General features: G+C 42.2%; 2 protein-coding genes across 7 annotated transcripts in view; one reads left to right on the plus strand and one right to left on the minus strand.

Annotated features, from left to right (window-relative positions):
* LOC100878040 (latrophilin Cirl) overlaps nt 1-20,882 on the plus strand; it is an 820,007-nt gene extending 799,125 nt beyond the window's left edge. For all 6 annotated transcript variants that reach the window (XM_076535691.1, XM_076535692.1, XM_076535693.1 and 3 more), the window contains 10 exons: nt 1,072-1,483; nt 1,860-2,085; nt 2,172-2,337; nt 2,426-2,640; nt 2,994-3,097; nt 4,139-4,183; nt 5,646-5,814; nt 6,971-7,192; nt 13,321-13,524; nt 14,452-20,882. In XM_076535691.1, coding sequence (XP_076391806.1) covers nt 1,072-1,483; nt 1,860-2,085; nt 2,172-2,337; nt 2,426-2,640; nt 2,994-3,097; nt 4,139-4,183; nt 5,646-5,814; nt 6,971-7,192; nt 13,321-13,524; nt 14,452-15,249 — 2,561 coding nt within the window. In that variant the 3' untranslated portion in view covers nt 15,250-20,882. The remainder of the gene's footprint in view (nt 1-1,071; nt 1,484-1,859; nt 2,086-2,171; nt 2,338-2,425; nt 2,641-2,993; nt 3,098-4,138; nt 4,184-5,645; nt 5,815-6,970; nt 7,193-13,320; nt 13,525-14,451) is intronic.
* Nucleotides 17,948-22,356, minus strand: LOC100883297 (ankyrin repeat domain-containing protein 16). Its single transcript, XM_003706357.3, has 3 exons — nt 21,875-22,356; nt 21,549-21,812; nt 17,948-21,463 (listed from the first exon to the last, which is right to left on the minus strand). Exons 1-3 carry the CDS (start codon nt 22,179-22,181, stop codon nt 21,102-21,104), a joined length of 933 nt encoding a protein of 310 aa, XP_003706405.2. The 5' UTR covers nt 22,182-22,356; the 3' UTR covers nt 17,948-21,101.
* Between the last annotated feature and the right edge of the window lie 2,386 nt (nt 22,357-24,742).

Consider the following 24,742-nt stretch of genomic DNA (forward strand, 5'->3'; position numbering starts at 1 on the left):
CGAACTTGGACATCCTGTAATTGAAAACGTTTAACATTCGATTAGGCGTCCTTTAAACAGTGATGTGGAGTGTGCAATCGAAGGACGCGATACTGTTGGAGGTAAAAAATTAGTTTCCAAGCAATTTAGATGACCCGATAGACGTGAGAAGCTATGTACACGGAACCGTGATGAGTAGAAAGGAGTGGCAGGGTAACAAATTAACGACCCGAGCGTCTAGCACAATGGACATGCGAATATCGCAGGGCCGACTTTAAGCATCGGGTCGCATAAATCTAGATCCCTTATCTGGAGAATGCGACGCTAGTAATATCCGGCGTAGATAAAACAAAGATCCAAACCCATCGTAATTCTCTGGTGCCGTCGCTGGATAATGTTGTAACCCGAGCTTCACCTATCCCTTCACAGCATTATCACAACAAAACCCCGGGAAAATTACGAGCAATTTGATTTACTTCCTGGAAGTAGCGTTGCGCGCCATGATTGAGCCTGGAAGCGAGTTATGCCGCCGCGGTCGAATGAAGTAGCAGCAACATTAGATCCGCGCGTGATAAATAGCATAACAGTAAAAGGCAAAAAGAAGATGGGTTTGATGAGCGACAGCCGGCCGGATGCCTTGTAACGTAATATTCCCCGGCTGCTTCTTCCGCGCCAACAGAAAACTCCGCTTCTATCCTTGGCATGCGTCGAATTTTTCTTCCCGACCTCGTCACGTTTACGATTGATCGAATGTAATATATGATGAAAGGAACGACAGGAAAAAACCATACGATACACGTGTGCGCGCGTTTAACTTTATTGTCCGTGCCATAAGATGAATCGACGATCACAAAACTTTACGATCGTTGAATTGTCGAACATTAACGTTAAGGGAAGTCATCCTGTTTTTTGTCCAAGTGAATTTCCTATTGGCACGCTGAGAATATTTATATTCCGGTTAAGCACGGTAATAACCTTCTTGTAATGTCTAGACATTGGCATAATTAAGTAGGCGTAGATGCATCTAATGAAACGATAAACATGATACTTGTATGCAAGCCTATTTGCTATTTTATTTCTTTTCTTCAACAGTGATGGAGGTCCGCGTGCTGGACGCCAGGAACATCGGCGACGATCTCGAAGTATTCCCAACCGAAGCGGATCAGAAGAAATGGACACCGTCAAACGATCGCGTCGAGCTGACCAGAGGTGCCCTCCTCGAGAACAGCGAGGGTGGTATTGTCCGTTTGGTCTTCATGGCCTTTGACAGACTCGAGGAGATCTTACAGCCACAAGCCGAAGTATCGTCGTTGGTCATGAACGACGAGCCACAACCACTGCCGAAAAGGAATACGACCAGGCTTCTAAACAGCAAAGTGATCTCCGCGTCTTTGGGCAAAGGAAGGCACATTCAGCTCAGCGAACCTGTCAGAGTCTACTTCAAGCATTTATCCATTGAGAACGTCACCAATCCCACTTGCGTCTTTTGGGACTACATTCTGAGGTAACTTTGATGAGTTATACCGATGTTTGTAATCCTATATCCTTTTAGTATATTGCAGTTAATCGACACAAGTTACAAATCTTTATTGTCTGAGGTTAAGTTAGGTTTTTGAGGTACTTGGAGGACTAGGTCGACGGTTAGCTCTTCTATAAATTAAAATTGTAAATGCACTTTTCCTCAAATCGCCGTATCCACATTTTTATATTGAATTAACTCTTGATTTCAGAAGCTATAGATCTCTTATACCCTGTGCATCCTTATACTGCTAAATTCTTATACTAGATCCATGTATTCCTAGATCTTACATTCATCATACATTCTTCCTTTGAAATTTTTTTGGTGTTTCAACAGTGGACTAATTTGTACGATTTTTCAGCGCGTGGTCGGAAGAGGGATGCGAAATACGCAAAACCAACGAGACCCACACGGTGTGCGAGTGCAACCACCTCACGAATTTCGCCGTTCTAATGGACGTACACGCTGTCAGACTGGACATCGCTCATCAGGTCGCGTTGCAAATCATCACCTACATCGGTTGCATCATTTCCGTGGTCTGCCTCGTTTTAGCGATTCTGACGTTTCAATTATTTCGCGGACTAAAGGTAATCCCTCGATTTCCGCGTGGATCGCAACACGACGGAGATGAAATCGATCGAAATACACGCTGATGAATGGTTCATCGTTTCAGTCGGACCGTACAACCATCCACAAGAACCTGTGCGTGTGCCTGCTGATCGCGGAGATTTTATTCGTTTGCGGGATCGGGCAAACGAACCAGAGAATTGTCTGCGGTATCGTCGCTGGATTGCTGCACTTCTTTTTCCTGTGCGCGTTCGCCTGGATGTTCCTCGAAGGTATTTCATGAATTAAATCGTTTAAAATACATTTGATGTATGGAGAGGTGAAACAGGTGTAATTTGTTTTGTAATTTTCTCAATACAGGATTTCAATTATACGTGATGCTAATCGAGGTGTTCGAAGCGGAGAAATCAAGACTACGATGGTATTATTTAGTTGCTTACGGTGCACCGTTACTGGTCGTAGCTATCTCCTGCATAATCGATCCACTTAGCTACGGTACCGATCGATATTGTTGGCTACGAGCGGACAACTACTTCATCTTCAGCTTCGTTGGACCTGTGATACTCGTTATATTGGTAAGCTGATCTTCATTGATCGTCGATAACTCAAACTATCTTAGATTGAAATAATCATTGGCGTAATCAGTGAGAACTCAGGGTGTACCTTCATACTCCATCTACAGTTCGAAAATTTAAAAATATGGAAGTTGAGAAATTTCAATATTCTAAAGTTCCAAAGATAAATTGCAAAGTTCCAATGTGGCAAAGTTGTAAAAATTACCAATCTCCCAAAATCTGAAAATTCCAAGGTCCCAAAACGAAAGACCCAAAACCTCGATGAAGATACTTGGACCACCCTAGAGATAAATCCTAATTGCGTCAATGATATAAGAAAATATAATGTACTAAATGTTTCTTTTTTTGGTTAGGCAAATTTGGTATTCTTGTCGATGGCGATTTACATGATGTGCCGACACGCGAACGCCACCATAGCGATGAAGAGTAAGGAGCACTCACGATTGGCCAGCGCAAGGTAAGCCTAGAAAATCCGCGTCTCTCGTAAAACATACAATATGTATATGGAGCGTAACGATGAATTTTGTATATACATGATCGTGTATTTCTGTATTGAAGTAATTGATCGGGTCCATTCGATAAAGAACCACAGTTCGAGATACGATCCTGTCGTCGAGTAGAATCGAAGTGTTTGTTTGGTGCTTTCGATTCACGTTCGCAAGCTTATTACTTGCTTAAAGAGATCTCCCGAAAGAGAGTCTTTTATTGTCACGCATCTTTTTGGCGGCCATGCTGAGTTCCTTTCGTTTCATTTATTCGTTTTATTCAGTTATTGTGTTATGGAATGATCGCAGATTTCCGTTTGTTCGACACACCACTTGTACCGCTAATATACATATATATATATCTATATATATTATATATTTATATACATGTATTTATAATTTGACAACGGCTCGTTACCGCGTACACGCGATTATGAACACCGTCACAGTCCAGTTATACTTGAGCGATGAAATTTCGTATCAATAATCGAACGAGCACAATGACAATTATCGCGGGCTCTGTGCTTTCTATCGTTTCAACGAAACGGTCGAAAATATGTCGAACGGAGAGAATAACGACGCGGTATTAACTTGATAAATCTCTGTGCGGAAATATTGGTGATGGTAGTTAAATTCTTTTGCAAACTCGACTCGAATTATTATCGGCACTGCTTTATCGTGATGACCGTTCTGTCTCTCTGTTTTTTACTTTACCTTTTTTTTCAGTTGGTATTGCATTTTTTGTGAATTTTTTTTCTGGTCGTTGTTGAATAGTATCGAAAGTAATTAAATGTTGAACGTTATTGTGTACTAATGCAATGATACGATCGGATAGTAATACGAATCGAGTGTTGCAACAGCGAAACTCTTTTTTTTTATAATCAATTAATTTTTAAATGGTGCCGGAACAATCACCTAACTTTGCTGTCTTGTTTCATTTTTTGTATTAAATCTTCTACCCACTTCTGTCTACACTGTTCTACATTCTTCTGCATGGCGTGGTTGGTTGGTAGTGGAAAGGAAGAGAATGCTCTTCCCAACAAATTGCAAGCGCACTTGTAAGATATTTACCAATTTTTATTATTATTATTATCATCATTCATCTATCATCAGTCATTACTAACGTACTCGCGTATTTTTTCTCACATTTTTGTTTTCTTATGTTTCCATTCAATGCTATCGATCATTTATATCTGTTCGTTTATGCGAATGTAGAACGTAGAATGTAGTGGTAATTCTGTTTCGCGAAATGAAACACGCTAATCGTTAATAGTACGGTATCGAGTATATGAATTTGGGATTTTATATTTCTAAATTTTCTACACATCCCCATGTGTACACAGTAATTAATAAAATTGAACGAAAGCTTATTTGTCCGAATACACATGCCCGATACTGTACCGCCATTGATCGTGCGACTCATTGGAATCGCAATCATCATTATTATTTTTCGTTGTGATTGACAAAGAACGAAAAATCGGAGGCTGAATTTGCTGGCAAAATGGCCAAGTTGCTTACGTAGCGTGGTATCTTTCGTGGTGGAACGCTTGACAAGAAAGCACACGTGGCGAGGATCGATATTCTCCGAACTCCTTTAGTTACGTACGTCACGCTGTTTGCCTTTCCTCTGAGTACACACGACGATTCGAAACCGCATGCCGTATTTATCCTTTAGTTTCGGGTGTAACGCCTGATTTGAGAGTAGCTTAGACAGTACGCGAGATGGTAATAAACACCTGCCTCCTTGGGTAATTCGTGTCCCCTATCCTCGAACATCCCGTAGTTCCGATACACTCGAGTAGAATCGAAAAAAGAAAGTAAAGAACCATAGAAAAGAGAGGAGAAGAATCACGAAACGAGAAACGTACGGTGTGTGTGCGATGCTTATAGGAGCTCTGTAACCGCTTTCGAGTCCCGCGAGGACATTAACGCTGCTAATGCTTTGTTCGAGCGTGTTCGTGTCACGTGCACACACTCAGAAACAAGTAGCATTAGTAGACGTTAGTGTCGCGTAGCTCGAAATGTTGCGTGCACTTCGGTGCATAACACCGTCCCCTTGATAATCTTACGTGTTCTCGCCGCTCCATTTCGATAAGAACGTGACAAATGTAGCATTGGAATTATTAGAATTAAAGTCACACCATCATCGATCATTTAGCACGTTACCCTTAGCTCTCTCGATGGCACGAGACTAAGAGATCGTTTCCTTTTTGACTTGTCTCTTTTTTCCTTTGGTACGATTTTTCTTTGTCTAAGACCGTCACTCATCTATCAACGCAACGAACAGCAGGAAATCAGCATCGATACATTTTCATATTTTACAAATAACGATATAACGTATTGATATTAATAATATTAATGTATCGATGTCGAGGCGCTGTTCAGGTGCGACAAGTAGGCAACGGCCTTTATCAACCCTCACGTAACATCACTCGTTCACGTTCCTTTAAGCATCGCCACGATCTCGTTGAACATTTGAATTTTAGCATAACTAATATTTGTTTTTTTATTTTGAAACAGGGCATGGCTGAGAGGAGCGATCGTCCTGGTATTCTTATTGGGCCTCACATGGACATTCGGGCTCCTCTATTTGAACCAAGAATCCGTCGTGATGGCGTACATCTTCACCATATTGAATAGTCTGCAGGGGCTGTTTATCTTTGTGTTCCATTGCGTTCAGAACGAGAAGGTAAGGGAATACGTCGGGGTCCAAACGTCTACCTTACTTTAGATTCTCTGCGACCTGTTGTTACTCGCATTCTTGATATCGCCGACAAAATCGTAGCCATCCCTCATTCTGTCATCCTTCTCGTTACATTTTCATCGAAAGTCGAGTTCAATGAGATATTAAACGATACAAGGAACTTGAGACAATGGCGGTGAACGATGTTAAGTTCTTCGATCGATTGTATGTAAATTATTTTGATTTTGTAGCCAAGCGGTATAAAAGAAAGTAAAGCGAGGGTAAAACGATCGATTATCGACGGAAGAGTATATCGGAAAATGCAATTTTATATACCTATATATAGAAAAAATTGTAAAACTGTTTCTATCGAGTAAGTTTATAGTAGCATTATTAATCACGAGTCAAGGATCTTGTAACATAAGAATTCGATGCACTGTGTACGGAAAGCGGATTCTTCGTATTTATAATAAGTAGCTAATAACTACATACCTAGGCAAGATGATCATTTGAGAGTAATCATTGTTATATAACGCGACAAACTCGTACGCAAACGTACACGTTGACAAATGATGTCTCAAATAAAGTGCTGTGGCAATCGAAATCACCCACGTTTATTCGCCGTATCACCGTGGATCCTGTAATTTCATTTGCAGCTCGTTATATTTTGTTCGTCCCTCTTCTTTTTTTATCATAATTTACACTTTCGTTGCCACTGCAGGACGCACCGCTGTTTTCCTGATTTCTCCGTAAATTCAGCACCAGCTTCGTAAAATCGCATACTTGTTCACCGTTGGCGTAATTAGATCAAATCTACACATCCGTAAATCTTCTTTAATTTTCATCTCCTTTTAAATACGAGAGTAGTAAGGGCTCAATAATTTCCATTGAGTGCGATGTCAACACAAGGCAATTTAAATTCGATCTATTTAGTTAAAAGATTCTATTTACGCCAATGTTCAGCCAGTTTCTCGACGTGCATACCAATTCGAAAGTTCATTCATCGGTGTGCATCGTGGAAAATTTTTCAGTTCCATCTTTTTTTTATCATTTTAAGGCGCGTCGATGACGAAAAAACGAACGCGCGCTCGCACTTGCCTTGGTTCTTTGTGCACCGTTAAAAACGTTTCGTTCGGGGGGTGGGTTTGCTTCGCCATTGCAGGTGAGGAAGGAATACAGGAAGTTCGTGCGCCGTCATTCGTGGCTACCGAAGTGCCTGAGGTGCTCGAAGACGATGACCGGAAGCTCCGGCGGTTCTTCCGGCACCAGCGGCGGCGCTGGTGGCGCAAATGGCGGCAAGGACTTTGCGTCGCACAACACCTCGTCGAATCCTTCGGCGCCAACCACCGACAGCTCCGGATTGTCGCCGCATGCCGCCTCCAATGTGGGTACAACACCGACCACGTCACCGCCGAACAATCACAACAACCTGACAGCCGCCTGTAACAATACGAATCTTTCGATAAACGTGAACCTGAACAATTTGTCGCTGAGGTCGCCGGTCGGGGCACACCAGATGCACATGATGGCACCTAGCAACCACAATAGGCATCCTGCCCAGCAAGGTATCCGATAGCCGCTTCTACACCAAACCGAGAAACGAATTTGTTTTGACAGTTCTCAACGACGAGTCTGACAGCTGTGTCTGTCGCGAGCGATATAAAATATACGTACGATTGAAAGAGGGAATATAATTCTTTTTTTTTGTGGGAGAAGGAAGAAGAATATAGGTCTCTCTCTCTCTCTCTTATTCTCACACACTCTGTTATTTCGCCTCTGTTTGGCTCGCTACCTCTAGCTCTGTATTGTTCTCTGCTCGCTCTCTATTACTCCACTATTTTTTTTTCCACCCCCTCTACCGACTATCGCTTGTTTCTGCCAGTAACGCAAGTATGATTAATGGTACTGGAATTAATAACGCACACTCCCTTCACGTTGCTCGTTCCACGAACGCCAGCCTGCCTTTCGAGTTGATAACTGCGCGAAGGTACTTGCACCTTTATCGTCGACGAATTCCTTCGCAGATCGACTGCGATTCCAACGGGAACTCGCGTTTCCTTGTTCGCTGCACGATCATCCGGTCGATTAAGAGCAGTGGTTTCGTTGCGGTCGAAACGGGCGTCGCCGCGTATATTCTCGATTTAACTCCACTCTTGTTGTGAAGAATTTCTTGAAATATTTCTTTAAACTCGCCTCTCGAAATGGTTTCTTCCGAAATCTTGTCGTAAACATTTCATAGGATTCGCAATTGCACGCTTCGCACAGGCAACAGATTTTCTCCGGTTCACAGGCAATATCAGAGAAAATCGAGGGATTCTGTGATACCCCATCCACCTAGTTAAGCGTTTTAACCACTGTCACCGCCACCCTCGGCTCTCTGTTCGCTCGTGTATGCTAATTCAACCGAGTCGCCCTGTCATCTTCGAAACTACGCCCTCCGTTCCTTCCTCCTTTCTTCTCTCTTACTTCCCTTTTTTTCTTCTTCTTTTTTTTAATGTGTTACCCCAAGTCTGTTGCAGGATAAATTGCGAAGTGGGTGTCCTCGACCCTCCTAGTCGCGCGTTCCGCTCGAAAGCGACGCGTGCCAGAAACACTTTTTTTAACATCGCCGAGAATCGCTTCGCCGCCTCGAAAAGCTGGCTCTGGAGCGAGACGAGATAAAAAAGGCATTTAACGAACCGTTCGACTCTTTCGACCCTATCGCGTTCGTTGTGAAGAGAATTTAGAGAGAAAAGAGAGAGAGAGAGAAAATTAGGGGTTGAGGTTAGGGGAAGAGTGAGGGAATACGATGTATCCAAGGGTGGTTCGTATGAAATGAAAAAATGTAGAAAGAGAGAGGGGGAAAGAGAGAGATTATCGAACGCGGTCATGCCGCGAATTCGTATGATAAAACAACGATACTCGCTGGTAGATAAAACGATAACTACGCCCGCTAGCTAATCGCGTGCCATTGTGATTTCTGCAAAAAATTTATTGCCAATTGTTCGCCGAATATAGCGGATTTAGTAGAGATTACTAGTTCAGTCGTGTTCATCGGCTGGAAATGACGAATGATTTCACTTTCTTTTTGTTCCTGTATTTGACAAAATTCCAAGTAACTGTTTGTTAAGATAACATTTACTATTCATAATTCACTTGTTATTGACTGTTGTTCACAATAACGAATCACTCATTCATCTTTAACAATATTTTTATGTAAAAAATGTATAAGATCTTATTACCCGATAAGTTTTTGTTCCTCTCTCTTTCGAATTTGGGGAAATTTTCAAAGGGCAATTTAAAAAGAAAGAAAAAGTGTCACAGCGAAAGCACGAGGAAAAATACAAGCACGCTCTCTCGCTCGATTTTGCACACCTGTAAACACGCGAAAGTACTATTTGCAAGACCTCCTACTAACAATGGTGATTTTCGTGCTTCTTATCTGGCTCTGGGTTTGGTGTAACGCGGTTGCTGGCTACTTTGTACCCTATTCCTTTCCCAGGTTCCCGTTCTCGACGAATTAACCGCGATGTTCCTTGCGGCGAGCTTGTGCTCGTGCATCGTTGCGCTGCCTCCATTTATTTCAGATGTTCCGGATCGTTAATGAAACGCTAATAGCACGTGCACGAGACACGGTAACGAATCTGTAACATAAATGATCTACGATCGGCTTCGCAGCTACGAATCTCTGCTCGAAAATACTTTTCAACCTGCAACCTCGATTTCTTCCCGCTAGCTGGTTCTGTCAATTAACGCGATTCGATTTAGTAATATCAGTTTTATTTAATCGTTTAACACGTTGCTACTAACGCTCATGAGAAAACTATTTGCTGCAAAATGCAAATTTCGCAAGTTATTCGTGCAATAAACAATTGACGAGCAATCATTTATTATGTAGTAAATGGTACGTCTCTACGCGCATAAAATATTAGTAAAATGTCAATAATTTCCATTGCGAAGCTTCGAAATGCCAGCTCCTACATTCCAACCGGTAGCATCTGTTCTAGCAAGTTATCTGTGTCTTATTCGCAAACCTGTTTGTCGCTTATCGACTCGGTTCTACTCTCGCACTGATGCGCGAGCCGACCGGTAACTCGCAATCACTCGTTGAAGAAGTTGCAGAAAAATTTCCGTGGACCATCAAGAAAATACCTCTATCTACGTTCCGAAAGATTCGTAATGTACGAGCGAATGTTGAACACGTGGGCAGAATACGTGCACAGAAACGAACGGAAAAATCCTTCGCAAATCATTAAATCTCGAATTCTGCCCACGTTACTTTAAAATACCTTTAAGCTGCTTACCGTTGAGCAATCAATCGATTGGAGACCGTACGAATCTATTTACCTACGGATAGTTTTATTGGTTTTGAATTTTCGCGCGCTCTCCGATCGATTCACTCGGTTCGGTTCAGGGCTGGATTAAATATTAAGCTAAATAAACACGTGTTTAGGGGGTTTTACATTGTCAAATTTATCACGGGAAATTTTTTTAGAGTATCACTTGAAAAATTCTGAAGTCTTAAGAATTTTTAAAGGAAATTATTTTACAGAAAAATTCTGATTGCTTAAATTAGTATCGAAGTGTAAATGTCCAAAGTTTAAGTGTTTCGATATTCCAAATTCCTCAAACCTCTAAATTCTAAAGTTTAACATTTTTAAACTCCCAACATGAACAGTTTAAAAAACCCATAGTTCCGAAATTTTTAAATTTCAAGTTCTGAAATGTTCAAAGTCCCAAAGGTCTAAATCCTCGAATCTCCAAAGCTGCAATGTTACAAGACTTTGCGAAGTTCAAAAATTCCAAAATTCCAAGATCCTAAAATCCCAAAACTGAAAAGTCCTAAAATCTCAAAATCTAAATTCCAAAACTAAAATTTTACTTTACGATTTACGTTCGTATACCGAAATCTTGTAAGTGGGTTTCTGAAGATCTTAATCCGGCCCTGGTTCACAGCCTGACAAACGCACGTCTTCAACACGCGTTCTAGGCATTTTGTTAAAACTCGCCGATGACACGACGACAGGTCACTTGACCGCGAAGACAGGGGAAAATCGCAGAGACGAGAAAGATCCACGATGAAGCGATCCCTCTTGTCTCTCTCACACCTCCTTCGCAGCATACACACGCTCGTTCACCACCTTCGTTTTCCACACACACGTACACTTTCACACGAACGTCTTTTTTTTCCTATTTTTTTCTCCTTCATTCCGTACGTCTCGCTAATTAACATCGGGTGCACACTCGACAAGAGGTGAGATAGGGTAATACGGATCATCGGAGCTTTTGACGAATCCAGCTCGTGTTTGAACAACCGACTTCTCGTTTTTTGATCACGAACGTGGAAATTATAATTAACTGGTTAACGAAGAATTGTGCGATTCCACGATAATATAGAATGATTTTATGTGGAATGGTAGGTCGATGATCGGTATTACGCTGTTTCTTCTGAAACAGACCCAGTCTCGGCACGGTTGCGTGTCGGCAACACAGAACCTTACTGAAAACAGTACGAAAACGAGGAATCGTCCCTCTCGTGTCTGTGATCTCTGACACATCTCACCTTGCTCCACCACGTAGTCTCATTCTGTTAAATAAATCATGAAATGACAGGTAATAATATTTGAGAGCTCCCATCAAATATACGCGGTTAGTATACATAACCTAACATAAAACATGGATACATTTTAAAAATCTTCCAAAGAAAAAATTTTGAATATTTCTTGTTGTAACGAGGTCCTCTATAAACTGTACATTGATAAATAGAGTCACGGATGCATACGACAATTGAAAATGCAAATAATAATTACAATAATTGTACCCCATAAATATTCATACGTTCTAGACGATTATTTTACACGATTAGTATAATGTAAAAAGTTTCATTATCATAAAATTCATTTTCATAAATCTGATCATGAATTATCGCAAACTGCATCATGATAGTCGAACAGTATGCATACTTTGAAAAAGTTTGGAAAAAAAAATGTAACGAAATATCCGTCGGACCGATCGTAAAGCAGTCAAAAAGATTCTTCCGCCAGAAAATTTGCCGCGGAAGTACGTAATTTAACTCGATGTTCCAGCCGCAGGAAAAAGGGTTGGAAAAATCTTGGCCCCGTATCGACCGGAAGCGTGGTTCGCGTGACTCGTCCACGTACGCCCGGAAAACTGGTGCAATCGCGTATCGTCCACGACAAACACACATGGCGATGAACGCGATGGTGGCCGAGGTGTGCGTGCTGACATCGCGTATCTCAGCCCGTTACATCGTAGATTCGCTCGTGTACGAGTTAAATCCGCCACGCTTCCGGCGAGCATCACGGCTCCGCGCGATATCATCGGATTTGCCCGCCTCCCTATCTTTCGTGTTCGTGTCATTTCCCAAAGGTCACGAGGGCAGAGCTCCTCTTTTCAACCGTGTAACACCACATCAAAATGATCTTCCATTCGCGACAAGAACCGGGGACTCTTTGTATCCGTGGAAGACGACCACGTAAAAAGAACAGGGTTTAGCGATGAGATAACCGAGAAGTGTTTGATAATGTACACCGTTGAATGAGATCGAGTAGACTCGGAGATGTGGAGCAAGGTGATTTGTCCAGGATTTCGTGAGATTCGGCTAACCCTTTGTTTACTGGTAACACGATAAGTCCACCAGCTTGGTATTGTAATAGAATTCGCCCCTGGGTAACGATAGATAATGGTAATGGGCTATACGGATGTCAAGATACTCGGTAATTTTAGTAATTTCAAGGTGTTCGGAATCATTCATTCCCAAGGGTTATTTCGAGTTTACACGTGTACTGTGCGGAGATAAGATGGCTGGCGAGCGACATAGAGGCAAGAAACTCTCCAACTGATTTTACCTTTGATGTTTCTAAAACGGTACACTATGATATAGTACTAGTGTCCACGTTTTCGTGGATGATGTTTTAAATATCAATTCTCGAGTATATGCAACTAGGTTGGGCTTTTAGGCTCCTCCCAAACCCCCTTTGATCCTAGACTCCTCTAGGTTCTCTCTAGATTCTCCCAACATCTGGGCGTTTTTCAGGTTCTTAATAGACCTTAAACTCTTCTTAGTCCTTAGGTACCATCTAAGTATTGAGTTCTCCACAGTCGTCAGGTTCTTTCTAGTTCTGAAGTTTTATCTAGACCTTAAGTTCTTCTTAGGCTCTCCGAATATGTGACCTGTCCCTACCATTAACCATCACTCTAAATCCTAAACTCTTCGTACTTTCCAAGTTCCTCCTATTTATTAGATTTCACCCACCATCCTTTGATTTTTCCAAGCTCACCAACAAACAACCAGATACTTTTCTACTTACCTTTTCATTTTACTAAAGGAAAGGCAAAGTCCATTGCGTCAAAATCATGGCATTATCAATGAGATCCATGTATCTCCCGCTAGCCAACTTCTCATCTCTGCAAAGTACAGCTACAAGAACACAACATTCCATCATTATACTCTGTTACGAGATCAGTAAACGAAGGGTTGAGAGGAAACGACGAATGGTTCGATTTTTACAGTACTTGGCGTCCGGTCGAAGCTGGGCGATAGTCGACAGGCAGCCGGCAGTAACAGTGCCAAGTGAATCCTCTCCAACAGAGGCTCACATCGTGGCCACGCTGCCGTACGCCCGTCACGCCTTCTTACCCTCAGCCTCAGCTCCTAATTTCCCCAAATCTGCCACCGCCACTTGGGGCCACCTTAACAAAAACCTCATGTGGAAGGTAACTAACTCACCTGCAGCTAAGACTCACGCTAGCTCGCTCGTGTCGTGTCGTGTATTGTTTCCAACGGACTGTCTTTTCTCTTTACTGCGATTGACTGCATGGTGTGCCATGATTATTATTATTTCTTCTTCTTTTTTCGTTTATTTGTTTTTTACTTTTCGTTGATTCTTACCGAACAAGCACCTAGAGACACATTTTGCACACTTAGAGGACACCTCGTGATTTTTGACAGGAGACCAATTCGGTTCAAGCATGGAGGTGTGGGGAAAATGTTCCCGGTGACTAATGTTCGTCCGATCGAGAGCTTGGATCTTCCCTTGTTCCCTGTTTTCATTTCCTGCGCGTTTTTATTTCGGAGACACGATTTGTTTTTTGAAGTCCTTTTATAGAAAAGTACACCGACGACCGTAGAGTATGTACACTGAGAAACACAAGACCGAGTTCGGTTCGTTAACGGTAGACGTCTTTCGTTTCGTATGAAACGCGTAGCTCGCTCTGTGTGTTTTACGTTTTCGATCAGTAGTGAAAGAATGAAACCATGAATGTGTCGATGATCATAGTCCTTGTACATACCATACACAGCACGTACGGAATCTTCTCGCTCGTTTCATCGACCATGCATGCGAGCTCGTGGATTTTGTGAATCAATTTCGAGCTCACCCATAACAATCCTCGTTGAGACTCGCATCCCATCTTTTAATTCGTAGGAGTCGCGCGAACGAAGAGCTTGCGTTCATCGGACTATATCGGTACTTATTAATGAACGTCAACAAAATCGTCCAACAAAATATATCGTAAGAATCTTCGTTCGTGCAATCGCAGATCATCCATGCCCCATGTGTCAGACCACACACGTCACTTTATGTTCCACCCAAAAACACGTATCCATCGAAACTCTGCTGAACGTATCTGTCTTTCCCGCAGAACATTTCTTTTAAATCGTACTCCCGCGACTCTGGACACGGCGGCTCCGAGCAGGAGGAGTCGCCCAGGACGCACAACACCCTGACCCTGGGCCATTCTGGGCGAAACCGCGGTGCAAGGGTGATGAACGAGAGCAACGAGATCAGCGGTACCAGGACCATCGGCGTAGGAAGCGGTCGGAGGATTGCGATGCCATACAAACACAAGTACACCGAGATCCTGGACGGCCGAGCGAACGGACCCGGACATTATCAGCTGCACGGACACCACGGTCAGCACGTGCACATCCCGCGTGAGCTGACGAACGAGGACGAGCCGGTCTACGAGGAGATAGAACGAGGCGGCGGCGGAGGCGGCGGCGAGATCCAGGTGTCGGACATGTCCGACGAAGACGGCAGAAGGCAAAGCGACATGAGCAGACAGTCGTCGAGGAGTTACGGCGATCACAGGCCGCTGATACCGTATTCACCAGCCACCGATAGGAATTTGGTGCATTACGGGCAATCGCTGACGGAGCGTGGCGGTGGCGGTAACATCCACTGCGATGCGAACGAGTACAGTCCCGCGGTGGAGAGGACCCTGAACACTTGCTGGGAGAAGCTACGGAAGCAGCAGCCAGCCTGGTACGAGCGCGGAGAACTGCCCCGTCTGCCCGCGACCTACGGGATTCCGCCTCAACAGGATCACACGAGGACGGTCGCGGTTCTGGACGGGCACACGGTCGTCTGTCACCTGCAGCCACAGACAGACATGTACACCGGTCGCGGGATGCCGCCGCCTTCCTACAGCGAGTGTTAGGACACCTCGTTTGACAAATCCGATCTTGTCGTTCTCTTCGTCTTCCTGCACGAGGACGATGGATGCGCCCCTCCTCGCGTTGTGCCGATCAAGGAGTCGCGTCCTCGCCATGGATCAAGAGAATCGATCGTGGTCCCTTATATCGACGACGGTGGTTCATTCCTGAAGAGAGCTACGATTCCGGAGCACCGATGCGTCTCAGACTCGCTCTGTTCATCCGAATGGTCCGGGTGAACGGGACCGACGCGTTCTTAGCTCAAACGAAACAGCGGCGATCGAGGACGCCCTGTTTCCTCTTAGCCATAACGATATAACGGGCCCGGCCAAGGGAGGCCCCTCTTCTTTCTTTGTTTCCGTTTCTTCGGGAATCGCGTGCACGAGGCTGCGAGCGCGGCGGATGTCCACCGCCGACGGACGTGTCTGTCGTCTCGAGTTGGATTCGTGCGACTGTGTGCGTGCGTGAGTGCGTGAATGAGTGCGGCGAAGCGTCGAGGATCGAGTTCTGTACGATATAGAATCAATTAAGCGGACCTCTTGTTAAAAGTAATCAGTCGTCGTTGTACCGTCGAAGCCATGCGCGCGCCTCTGGGATTGGCTCATCGAATGGCGGATATGATGTCGTGCGGAGAACGATAAAACGTGACGAGTCCTCTTAGGTTACTAAGATCTGCTAGGAGAACACCGGAAGAGATAGGTTTCAAGGAATATCGCGTGCACGCAGTTAACGAAGATCGTAAATTTCGGCCAAACTATTTCCTCGCTCGAAGACGGTCTTCGCGTTTCTCGTCGAATTTCCTCGAAACTTGTCCTCGCGAGCGTCGAAGTCGAGGGGGAAACTTGCTCGACGATCTCGCCGGTGCAGTCTTTTTGTTAACGAGCGCGATCCCGATCGTTGGTCGAAGCGAAATTAGAAGACATATCGAGATCGGCGTTAAGGATTTTGTTGCGAGCGCGTGGAAATCGTTAGCTCGTTAACGAGCCATGGATCGGCGAGAATTCGATTTGGGTTTCCAAAGGGAATCAAAAGGGTGACGACTCGATAAAGGAATCTGAAGCTAGTGTTCCCTGTCAAAGGTCTCGAATTTCATCGAACGGTGGACAGCGTTCAGTGACATATCGCGGATCGCTGATCGATAATTGAAACTCGCTGCAGAGCGTAGAGAAGAAAGTAAAGCTACTTAATCGCTTATTTCGATTAACGAGTACCGTCTCTGTATTAGCGATCGCATCATAGAAATAACTGCTTCTAAAGTCTACGTTCTTTCGAAAAGCAACCGTTTCGTGAAATAAATTTCGAAGTTCCAATAAAAAAAAGATAGAGGAACGTGTGTCCATTTTGTGTATCTTCGATGATTAAAGAATTCCTTCCAAAGGAAGGCAAATGTCACGGCTAAAAGTATCTTTATCGGTCGTCCTAGCCAGCTCCTCACTGTACATTGCTTTGGAACGTTACGTTTTAGTCCCAGAATGTTATTTTTATAAATAAAAAAATTATATATATAAATGTATATGTATGTATACAGTAACGATATTATATATATATATATACATAAAACCCGAGAAGAACGAATGGGCGAAAGAGATGTACGATGAAAAACAAGTACATATATATATATAAATATATAGTGATACAAAGCGATTTTCCGAGCGACGTGGAAAAAGCAAAAAAAACTTAGTCACTGTTTTTTACTATTTTTTAAAGAACAAAAAAGGTATATGTCGTAACCGCGTAATCTAATGTGTAACTAAGGAAACCCGCGCGCTATTTATTTTTTATCATCCGTGAGTGTTATCTAATGTGTAATTAGCGGACGTGTCGAGGTCGACGATCGATGACGCGCGATCGTTCGAACGACAGATCTCGATCAAAACGGATCCATCAGATCGCCGCCATCGGATCGTCGCGAGTCTGGTGACGAAATTTTATGCTTGCAAGAAGATCCTTGGCAGACGAATATCGAGCACTCGAGACGCCATTGTAGCTCGATATTCTTCTCGAACCGATGTAAGTGGAGAAAGTCACGTTGAGTCAACTCGCTGCAATTTTTTTCTTCTTCATCCTCTCATTAAAACCGTGGTTCCCACAAGATAAAAGCCTGCCAAATTTTCCTATTAACCGTCTTTTTTTCGACGAAATTTCTCGCAGTGAGTTCACTCAACGCAACCTTCTGCATGGTTCAACAACTTTTTACATCGTTTCATCGTTTAATTTATTTCTCTGCTCAGCCGGGCCGGCCGTGATCCTTCTCTCCGGCAAACCGTTGTACGTTAAGACGACTAAATCTATAGGCGAATTATAAATAGCGATAATCAGCGTTAAGGGTACCAGCTACTAATAAGCGTGCGAACGTTTCCTCCGACTTGTAAAAGAAACGTAATTGCTCAGTCTGGCATCGCGCGAACCCATTCGCGGTTATCCTGGTTTCTTTAGACCAGTGCTGGGCAACTGTGTCCACGAGGTGCACGGATGTGCAAGTGGGCATTCGCGAGTTATCTGCAGGCGGTGTATTTGTCCGATTGTTAAAATGCCGATATTCTTCTCCTTAGACATCTGCTTTTAATTTTATTTTCCTACATATTCTCTACGAGGTTCTCTAAATTCATCTTAAGCTCTCAATCCGTGGATTTACGATACCATATGATTGCTCTTTTCCTACATTTTCTTAGGCTCTTCATAGAGTCTGAATTTTTCCTGAGATCTTTCTTTTTTTGATTCTACACCTTCAATAGATCTAGATTATTCTTCAATTCCTTTGTTGTCCCTAGGCTCCCTAAGCTTGCACACCAGTGTTCTAACCCTGTCAGTGGGCACTTGATCTGCCCATCGCTGCCTCAGACCCTTCGCACAAGCGAGATACGGAGAACGAGCATCTGGAAACCGTTTCTGTCCACGATGTTAAAGGTAGAACGAAAACGTGTACCGTATCAGGCGTGTATGAACATGTGATTTCTTTCAAGTCCACGAAATTCTGCCGTCTCGTTTTTTATCCGTAGATAATCGAGAACGATCGTCGCGTATCGTCACTGAAAATCACACTGTTGATTTCATACACTTTGTTGTTGCCATTTTCGTTCCACTTTTACATTCCTTCGTCGTCACGATAAGCGGTAGGCATCTCTCGGGTCAATTAGAGCAACGCAGTCGAACGGTATCGAGTCTACGAAGAGTATACATTGAATAGTCCTTAAGTAGTTCTCAAAAGTTTTCACACTTTTTCAAATTGCACTGCTCGATATCCACGACTCTCGCGCGGATCGCTCAATACCGTGTCGGAAACGATTCACAGACACGTTACGGTACGCGACGACGTTGTTTTAACTGGTTAAGATTTGTTCCACGCGTGTGTTCCGACGAATTTCAATTTTTGGAAGTTGTTTTTGTTAAATAGTGCGTGTCGTCGCGTCTCGAACGTCCACGACGATCTGTCCACGAGGCGACAGGGATTTATATCATTTTTGTAAGAGCGAAATGTCTTGCCCACCAAAATGATTAGGGAAGCTGGTGCAAAACACCCTATGGGACACCACTAGTATCAAACTAAAATTATTGGAAGTTTTCTCTTTTGTTTCTTTGCAGTACATACAGTAACGAAATTAATAGCCACTAAAAATCTTTTGTTTTTAAAATGCTGCCTATAGCGTTGCTAAATATATAATTTGCAAATGCACTTCACTGAAAATTGTAAAATTCTGTAACTTTGATTTGAGATTTATTTCCAAAAATTGTTCGATGTAAATGTATATAATAATTCAAATGCCAGTGGTGCCATAGGTGTTGCATCTTCCTTATTGAACGTAAACGCAGCCACATTCCATCCCTTCGAGTAATCGTAATCGAATAAGGTGCACGAGCCACGTAGCGACAACTTCCTAGCACACATCGATGAACAGGCAATCGATTTACGATTTCGCGTATTATTTTCTTTTATCTGTCATCCCACTTGCTCCTTCAGTTTCGTTTCTTTGCATCGATAACGGCGTAACCGGCGGGCCATCGAAGATAAGAGGACACTGTCGTCATTGTCACGTCACTTTGAAAGGATTGTTGCGTGTGAAAGAGGAGGAGAGAGCGTTATCGTCAGGAAACTCTCGAAGCGAGGTGTATATAATGTAAATAGGGCTTTGTACATGTTGAACACGTTGTAATGTAAATGGACAAAAAAAGACGTGCGAGAAGAGAGAAAGAGAGAGAGAGAGAGAGAGAGCGTCGTGTGTGCGTGAGAAAGAGAGAGAGGGAGGCGACCGAAAGGATCGATGTGAAAAAAAACAGAAAAGAATACACTAGATAAGACACAAGTTACTAGTAAGTAGTGGATATTACAGTGACTATTGTCGTGATGGCGGATGCGTGAGGCGGTTTAACTTAAGTCCCAAGCGTAATTAGTTAATGTGTAAATAAATCTAAGCGAGGAAGTAAAAGAAAACGAACAAAAAAACTATTAAACGAGAGAGCCCAAGTAATCATTGGATATTTATAAACGAACTCCACTAAAGAGAAGTAACGACAGATGGAGATGAACGATGAGAAATAGATTCGGACGAAGGCGAGAGAGAATGTAAATATATGGAATGGAGTACTTGTTAGGCTATCAATGCGAGAGGAACGTGTCAGGAGAGAGGAGAGGAAAATCGTAAGCGAACGACCGAAAGGGAAGAAGCGTGAAGATGGAAATGTGCGACATTAATCGGACGAACAGATATACAGTGCATGTTTTATCCTTAGCCGTTTTATAAATATAAAATATCCTTCTTCCTCTCCTACCTCCTTGCACCCTCCCTTCTCCTCTTTCACGCGACGAAACCAGGCGCTAAAGTTGATCTTCTCTCTGATCGAGTACACCTGTCCAATCTCGAGATGTTCCTTTCGATCGTGCGTGCTGATCTATCTACTTTACTTTTTCTCTGTTGCATGCAGCCGAAACGCGTTTCCAAACGAACCACCCTCGAGATATTTAGCCAACCCTTTCGTTTCGCTTGCAGAAGAAAAAAGATCGGTACAACGTAACTGGCCAGCAAAAAACCGATCGCAGAGAATCAATAATTCCGTGTGAGCATCGTAAATCACCGATCATCTCCTACCATCTCTCCCATCCATCCAATTCATCCGTTGAAAGTATCAGAATATTTTTCGAATCGGCGTTTTTTTCTAAACCGTTTTACCCAAAGACACGAAAGACGGCAGTTAGAGCTGCGAAATTTCGATACGAACCGTCGCGCGATTCACACAGATTAGAATTCGTGAAGATTTCTGTGATCTTACCATTTATGTTCTCTGTTTGTAAGTGATATTTAAAAGGTAATTACCGCGGACACGTTTTAGCACGTAACACGCGCATAAGTTCCCCGTGAATCATCGCCTGCCTGCCTGCCTGCCTTGCCTGCCTGCGCACGCTTAACAAGTGAAACAGAAATGGAAGACCGAAGAACGAACCAACATTGAACAGAAGACAACACGTGAAGATGAAGAAGGAAGAACACAAAACGAACAAGAAGAATTGTAATATCTAGGTATCTCCGATCTACTAAGAGCCTCCGTTTCTTCATTTTTGTATGCTTCTTTAAGACTGTCTGATACAGGAACAAAGGATAAATAAATGTGTACCAATCTCTGAATAAAAATATCCTGGCTCGTCTTTGCCTCTTTAACCGTATCCTCCGATGAAACTGATGCATTCAAATAATAAAATCTTTTTATTATACAAAAATCTATGACTTCATCGTAATGGATAAAGTACAAATTTTTAATCTTTCGAGATACTTTTAAAAATAATTTTTGGGACCCTCGTTTGTGATGCATCTTTGAAAGTTTCGAAATTCACAATTTTTAATGTCCGTAGTTATTTAAAATCATTTTATTTCACAGCTCCATATTGCATCAAACATTCAATCGTCTCTAACTGATTGCTTCTTCGAGCCGCGACTAAAGGCGTAACATTGAACAACGCCTCAGCATGTATATCGATGAAATTATTATCCAAAATGTATCGAACAATTTCCGTATTCCCAGTCAGAGCAGCCACGTGTAATATAGTTTGATCAACGTTATCCGTAGCTCGAACATCAGCTCCCAGCTGTATAATTTGTTTCACGACGTTTAAATAACCCGCCTTGGTCGCTTCGTGAAGAGGAGTAGACCCTGAAGAATCTCGCGAGTTCAGAAAATTTGAATTTAGCGCCGCTAGGCGATCGATTATACCCTCGTGACCGTGAAATGCTGAAACATAAGGAATTACAATTAAAAAAATTTATAATGCAGTATTAATAATCCACTGAGGCGTTTAATTAACAATTGAAATTACCAGCAATGTGCATCGAGCTACGTCCATTATTACTTCGATCATCAATGCATTTAATTGATTCGTTCACCAACAAATCAAACGCAACTTCATCTCCAGAACGACAAACCATATGCAGTGCCGTCCACCCGTCTTTATTTCGTAAAAATGGATTGGCTTTTGCATTCAAGAGTGTTGCAATACACTCGTGCGCATGACTTCCGGTTTTCGTGCAGGCCAACATCAGAGGAGTCCAATCGGCGCGCTTCAAGCAATCCACAGTCGCACCTTCGGAATAATCACAACGTTATACATCAATAATTGTAATAAATTCGCACAGAAATAAACACCTTTCTCGATTAAATATTTTAAAACATCGCTGCGCGCAAATTGTGCCGCCTCGTGAAGCGGCCTCTTCATATCTTTGTTCGCAACATCGACTCTGAAATTGGGTTTATCGAAAGCCTCGCACAAGTATCGAACGATATTCAAATGACCCTCGCGCGCGGCGACGTGTAACGCGGTGTCACCGGAAGTCGAGTGCCGGAAGAGGGTCCAGTCTTGCACCTGGTGTTTCGATACCAGTGCTTCTACTTTCGATAAATCACCATTTTGACATGCGTTCAGGAAATCGCGAGATAGGTTAGGATCCGTCATATTTAGTTTTCATTAAAGGAACAGTTTAGTACGCGTTAAAATATGTACAATACAATGAATTATTTTATGAAGAGAATGCGGATTGATGGAAATTAATTTTAGAATTGGAGTTCGGCACGTTTTGCGAAAATATGTGAAGCGACTTATGCTGCCGTCTCACAGTGAATCGAGGAAACTGTTGACGGAGCAGCGCTATCTGTAATCGATAACGTCCCATGGCGCGAAAAAACAAAATCTTAATTTGTGAAAATTAAGATTCAAAATTTAGGACTTCGAATTCATGTATTCGGAGGTTTATAAATTTTCAAGTCTAGAAATTTGGAAAGGTACAAATTTAGAAATTGGAAATTCAGATGCTTTCAAATGATCAAACTTCCACACTTTCAGACTTTCAAATATTATAATTTTCAGCGATGAACAAGAAGTATAGAATGTTAACAATCAAAACTTGCTCGGAAAAAATTTTATATAAAATTTTGCGCAGTCATGGCTATATAGCGAAATTACACGCCGAATATTACCGTCTAACAAATTTATCCCATGTTCATAATTAAAAATAAATACTTGATTAAACCAGCGGAGCATGGAACCATTTTGAAAGTAGACTTAATCGCACGAATTATCCTTACGGCTGACTCATAAGGATCTCGCAATTATAGCGTCATAATTAAATCGGTAATAGCGCCTACCTCCACGAACAATGAAACTCTACAACCTGTCAAAGCTCATAAATGTAAAAAATTGCACGAATGTTTTACGAGCAGCTTTCGTGTAATTTCACAAATGACCGCATAACAGGTGTGCGCGCAACGAATAAGTTATTATCGACAGCCATTGCGTACGCTGTTGAATTTAATTATTTTCATCGATTGCAATGATTTATAGCGGCAATCGTAATTGCGCGACAGCGTAGTTTCGGACAAATGTTTCTGCTTGGAAAAGTAATTTCATTTTTACCGTGAAATTTCCATAACCGTTATGTCGGCGCGAGATAACAATGCAAACAATTAAACACCAATAAAGCGTTTCCGGGCTGGTTGTGCAATCGCGAGTGTGTGTACGCGACTCGCGTCGAGAAAATCGCTTTGCGAGAACGTTCAAGGTTTGATTAAAAGCATCCACCTTTCGCTTCGATATAATTGCTGGACTGAAGACGCCATCGATGATTCTTCTTGTTTATCTTTCGCATCTATTTGCGTGACGCAAGTGTTTATGATATTACGAATTGTTTTATGGTCTCGGACAATTGTTACATGTTTATGATATAGTTGTCTTAAGGCTCTTGGTATTTAGGGATAATATTTGAGGTTTGAAGTATTGAGGGGTGAATTTGGGAATTTGGGGGATGGACATTTTGGGAGTTAGGAATTTGGGGATTTGCGAGTTTGGGAATTTGGGGATTTGGGAATTTGCAAGTTTGAGAATTTGGGGATTTAGGAATTTGCAAGTTTAGGAATTTGGGGATTTGGGAATTTGCAAGTTTAAAAATTTCGGGATTTGGGAATTTGCAAGCTTGGATATTTGAGGATTTGGGAATTTGCAACTTTTGAAATTGGGGGATTTGGGAATTTGCAAATGTGGAAATTTGGGGATTTGGGAATTTGCAAATGTGGAAATTTGGGGATTTGGAAATTTGCAAGTCTGGAAATTAGAGGATTTGGGAATTTGCAAGTTTGTAAATATAGAGATTTAAGGCTTTAGGAATATACATGTTTGGAAATTTGTGGATTCAGAGATTTGAGAATTTGCAAGTTTGGGAATTTGGGGATTTGGGAATTTGCAAGCTTGGAAATTTGGGGATTTGGGAATTTGCAACTTTGAAAATTTGGGGATTTGGGAATTTGCAAGCTTGGAAATTTGGGGATTTGGGAATTTGCAACTTTGAAAATTTAGGGATTTGGGAATTTGCAAGTTTGGAAATTTGGGTATTTGGGAATTTGCAACTTTTGAAATTGGGGGATTTGGGAATTTGCAAATATGGAAATTTGGGGATTTGGGAATTTGCAAATGTGGAAATTTGGGGATTTGGGAATTTGCAAATGTGGAAATTTGGGGATTTGGAAATTTGCAAGTTTGTAAATTTAGAGATTTAAGGCTTTAGGAATATACATGTTTGGAAACTTGTGGATTTAGAGATTTGAGAATTTGTAAGTTTGTCTATTTAAAAATTTATGTATTTAAGATAATACAATTTTAAAAATTAGTATTTACAAGTTTGGAAAGGCAATCTGAATGTACCTAGAAATTTAATATCTAATGTCCATTAACACAGTACATTAATCATCAGTTGTGTCCATCAATTTTTCATGTATCATAAAATATGAAACATTTGTCGGGAAACTTCATAGCGTGATCCGAAGATAAATGGAGTTCCGCAAGAATTTTTATTACACGAAAGATTGATAACAGTGTGACGTTATTATATTTGCGTGAAATGAATAGAACAATCAGTTCGATATTTTAAACATGTCTACCTGTACGTCAAGAGTAGTAGATACGACTTTCTGGATCGTTTCATTATTACATTGACTCGTAGAGAAGTTGTATACCGGCGATATCAA

The sequence above is a fragment of the Megachile rotundata genome, chromosome 9, assembly GCF_050947335.1.
Source record: "Megachile rotundata isolate GNS110a chromosome 9, iyMegRotu1, whole genome shotgun sequence".
Taxonomy (NCBI): domain Eukaryota; kingdom Metazoa; phylum Arthropoda; class Insecta; order Hymenoptera; family Megachilidae; genus Megachile; species Megachile rotundata.